Consider the following 3,961-nt stretch of genomic DNA (forward strand, 5'->3'; position numbering starts at 1 on the left):
GATAGGTCGTGGATGTGGCCGACTGTCCGTATTTCTCACGTTTATTCACATCATCTAAAAACCAAAAGCAATTGTTTTAATGCAGAGACAAAGGTAACATAATGTTTCCATATCAAAGAGTACAGCGCGGTTGGCTTTGTAAAGAAATGCGTGATAAAGCGCTGCTGTTAAACATTGCGCTGATTCTCTATAGGGCCTGAGCGGAGCAAATGACTTTAGCAAACGTGATTGGTTGATTCTGCGCTGGTGTTCAATGATTGACAGTTTTGCCACGCCTTTTCTAGGAGACCAGAAGTGCTTGGTTGGTGAAACATTCCATCCCATTATTCCCGTCACCAGTCACCTTGTTCACGTTACCTATCTTATTAAAATTAAAGAATCTTTGGCTGCGTCACAGTCAGGCTACAGCCTGCATCACAGAAGGTCTAAAGTTACAGCCACTTCACTCACTACATTTCCGGGTGGCAGTGTGGGGAAAGTTCATTTTCTACCAGAACTAGTTCATAGTTCAGTTCACAGCCCTCAGAATGAACTAGTTGCTTCTTGTGTGTGTGTGTGTGTGTGTGTGTGTGTGTGTGTGTGTGTGTGTGTGTGTGTGTGTGTAAGGGCATGTGTATGTGACACACAGTATGTGTGTGCGTGCGTGTTTTTCTGTGCATGCTGAAATCACACCTCGAAACACACACACACACTGAAGTCACAACAAACACCTCCTATTAACACAAAAATTATCAACCGGTGAGCAGACGGTCCGTCTTCTGAGCAGGTGTCCTTTACTCGCCGGTAGCAGGACACCTATGATGTCATGCTGGCATCTAAATTGCTTCTTTTCTAACTTTCTGGCGAAGTGCCGTTACTAGTTCTATCACATCTGGTTGTCTAGTCAAGACAGCGTCGTTAGTTCTATCGCATCTGGTTGTCTAGTCAAGACCCCGTTACTAATTCTAGAATCCGCTATTCCATACATAACACATATGCGCACGCACGCACGCACACACACACACACACACACACACACACACAATACCAGTACTTTACAGTCAGACAGTAACACAGGGTGTAACTTACACGGTCTGGATGGATGTTATGACCACTGGCACCAGCTTCTGAAGAACATCATCAGGGCAGAGGAGTTCTGTCTGGTCTTCAACTGGTGTCTTCATGTATTTCTGCAGGTCAAACCCACCCAGCTGCTCTTCTGACATCGTGAGATAAAATGTCACAGTCCTCCACTCTCCTGGTAAGAGCATCTCCACAGACAGTTTTCCTTCCTTCTTGTCAATGCTCTCCACTACAGCATGCTGATTCAGCTCATTCAGGCAGTAGAACAGGTTGATTGTTATGTTTGACTTAACTCTGATCTTCCCTTTGACATACTGGACTGTCTGCACTGAGCTCTGTGTTTGGCTGCTGGTCTGGGGCAGCAGGTGTTTTAGGAGGTTCTGATTGGACTCCAGTGAGAAGCCCAGAAGGAAGCGGAGGAAAAGGTCCAGGTGTCCATTCCTACTCTGTAAGGCCAGATCCACTGCAGTCTTGTGCAGTTCATGAAGTGTTGCAGCTCTGAACAGAGCAGAGAGCTGAGAGGTTTGCCTTTTGTGACAAATGGTATTGAAGTGAGAATTTGCAGCTCTAAACAGAGCAGAGAGCGGAGAGGTTTGCTGTTGGTCAGACATGTTTCTCTCTCTGTTGCTGAAGCAGAGAAACACATACAACGCTGCCAGGAACTCCTGGATGCTCAGATGCACAAAGCTGAACACCCTTCCCTGGTAAACATCCTTCTCCTCTCTGAAGATCTGAGTACACACTCCTGAGTACACTGATGCTTCTGTGACATCAATGCCAGCCTCTCTCAGGTCTTCCTCATAGAAGATCAGGTTTCCCTTCTCCAGCTGCTGAAATGCCAGTTTCCCCAGTTTGAAAATTATCTCTTCTTCCGTCTCTTTTCTCTCTGTGTACTTGGCCTTTTTGATGCTGGTCTGAATTATGAGAAAGTGGCTGTACATTTGAGTCATGGTCCTTGGCAATTCAGCTTTGTCTGATTCGTCGGATGTTCTCTCTGCAACAATGGCTGAAATCCAGCAGAAGACTGGAATGTGGCACATGATGAAGAGGCTCCTGGATGACTTCAGGTGTCTGATGACTTTGCTGGCCAGATTCTCATCACTGATTCTCTTCCCAAAGTACTCCTCTTTCTGTTTATTGTTGAATCCTGTTATTTGTGTCACTTTGTTTATCCACTCACGAGGAATCAGACTGGCTGCTGCTGGTCGGGTGGTGATCCAGAGGAAAGCAGAGGGATTCCCCTGGATGAGGTTTGTCAGCAACATGGAGACTCGGACTTGCTTTGTCAAATCACAATATTTTGACCTGTGTCTGAACTGCAGATGAAGTCGACACTCATCCAGACCATCTAAGATGAACATTACTCTGTGCTTTGAACTGGTGAGTATTTTTTCCGCTTTTATCTTGGGGTAAAAGTACTGAATAAGACCCACCAGACTGAGTTTCTTCTCCTTCATCCGGTTCAGCTCCCGGAAAAGAAAAGGAAATATGAAGTGGATGTCCTGGTTGGCTTTTCCTTCAGCCCAGTCCAGAATGAACTTATGCACAGAGACCGTTTTTCCAACACCAGCCACTCCACTTGTCAGCACTGATCTGATGTTGGCTTGTCTATGTCCAGGTTTAAAGAGGTCACCACATTTGATTGGTCTGTCTAATTTCCCTTCTCCCCAGGATGCACTCTCTATCTGTCTGACCTCGTGTTTATCATTGATCCAACCCCATCTCCCCTCTGTGATGTAGAGATCTGTGTAGACCTTATTCAGTTCTGTGGATTTTCCCTGCTCTATGCTGCCCTCAATCAGACACTGAAACCTCCTCTGCAGATAAGACTTGTGAATCTGCTGCATTTCCTCCACGTGATCAAGTTGCTGTCTGAGAGTAAAAAAAAAAAAAAAAACAGGAATTAATATCAACAAGAATAATGAGGAATTGTATGGTAATCATTCAAATCTAATGGCACACACACACACACACACACACACACACACACACACACACACACACACACACACACACACACACACACACACACACACCTGTGATCATAAAGCTGGCTGTGTCCTGAAAGCCTGAGTTCTGGTTGACTGGGCTGCTGCTTCTTCAAGGGCTCACAAGGGCTCACTACAGCAGAGTGGGATCTCTTACATTGGTTAGACCTGTGTAACACACACACACACACACACACACACACACACACACACACACACACACACACACACACACACACACACACACACACACACACACACACACACACACACACATACACACACACACACATTAACTGACAGTAATTGGTTTATTGACACCACCCTCACATACTTTATTATTGAAAAACTGTTCCTTTAATGTAATGGTCTACACATAGAGACACTTATCAATACTGTGTGTTAGAGTTCTCAACGGGCCTGAAAATGTCAACCCGACCCTACCCGGCCCGTGACTTTTAAAGCCCGAGCCCGATTTTACCCGACACATCACTAGAATTATCTAACCGAAGCCGGCCCGAGGCCCGAAGTCGGGGGTCGAGTTTCCCCACGTTATCCTATGGAGAATGACGGGTTGTGGTGGGTCTTTTAGGGCACTTATGTGCAGTAAATTGCATAACCCACTTAAAAACCTAGTGAAAAGATATTTTCCACAATAGAAACATAATATGAAATGGGGAAACGTTCTTGCTATTTAAGCAGAATCATCCACAGCGCGATTTCAATAACAGCCTCTTCACGGCAACAACAATCTATCCACCTTTTGTTTTGACTTCTAAATGTAGGCTTACTACATTTCCACCCCGTGTATCTGATTAAATGTAGGCTACGTGAAGTTGCCCCTCCCTCCTTGTTTGTTCATATGCGTGGATGGGATGGAAAGCCTGGCTGTGCCAAATATTGTTTAAAAG

The 3,961-nt window shown here is 45.3% G+C and overlaps 1 protein-coding gene across 1 annotated transcript; it reads right to left on the reverse strand.

Annotated features, from left to right (window-relative positions):
* LOC134443311 (protein NLRC3-like) lies at positions 1-2,924 on the reverse strand. Its single transcript, XM_063193164.1, has 2 exons — positions 1,069-2,924; positions 1-54 (listed from the first exon to the last, which is right to left on the reverse strand). The coding sequence occupies exons 1-2, from the start codon at positions 2,907-2,909 to the stop codon at positions 51-53; spliced, it is 1,845 nt and encodes a 614-aa protein (XP_063049234.1). The 5' UTR covers positions 2,910-2,924; the 3' UTR covers positions 1-50.
* Positions 2,925-3,961: the final 1,037 nt, after the last annotated feature.

The sequence above is a fragment of the Engraulis encrasicolus genome, unplaced genomic scaffold, assembly GCF_034702125.1.
Source record: "Engraulis encrasicolus isolate BLACKSEA-1 unplaced genomic scaffold, IST_EnEncr_1.0 scaffold_308_np1212, whole genome shotgun sequence".
NCBI lineage: Eukaryota > Metazoa > Chordata > Actinopteri > Clupeiformes > Engraulidae > Engraulis > Engraulis encrasicolus.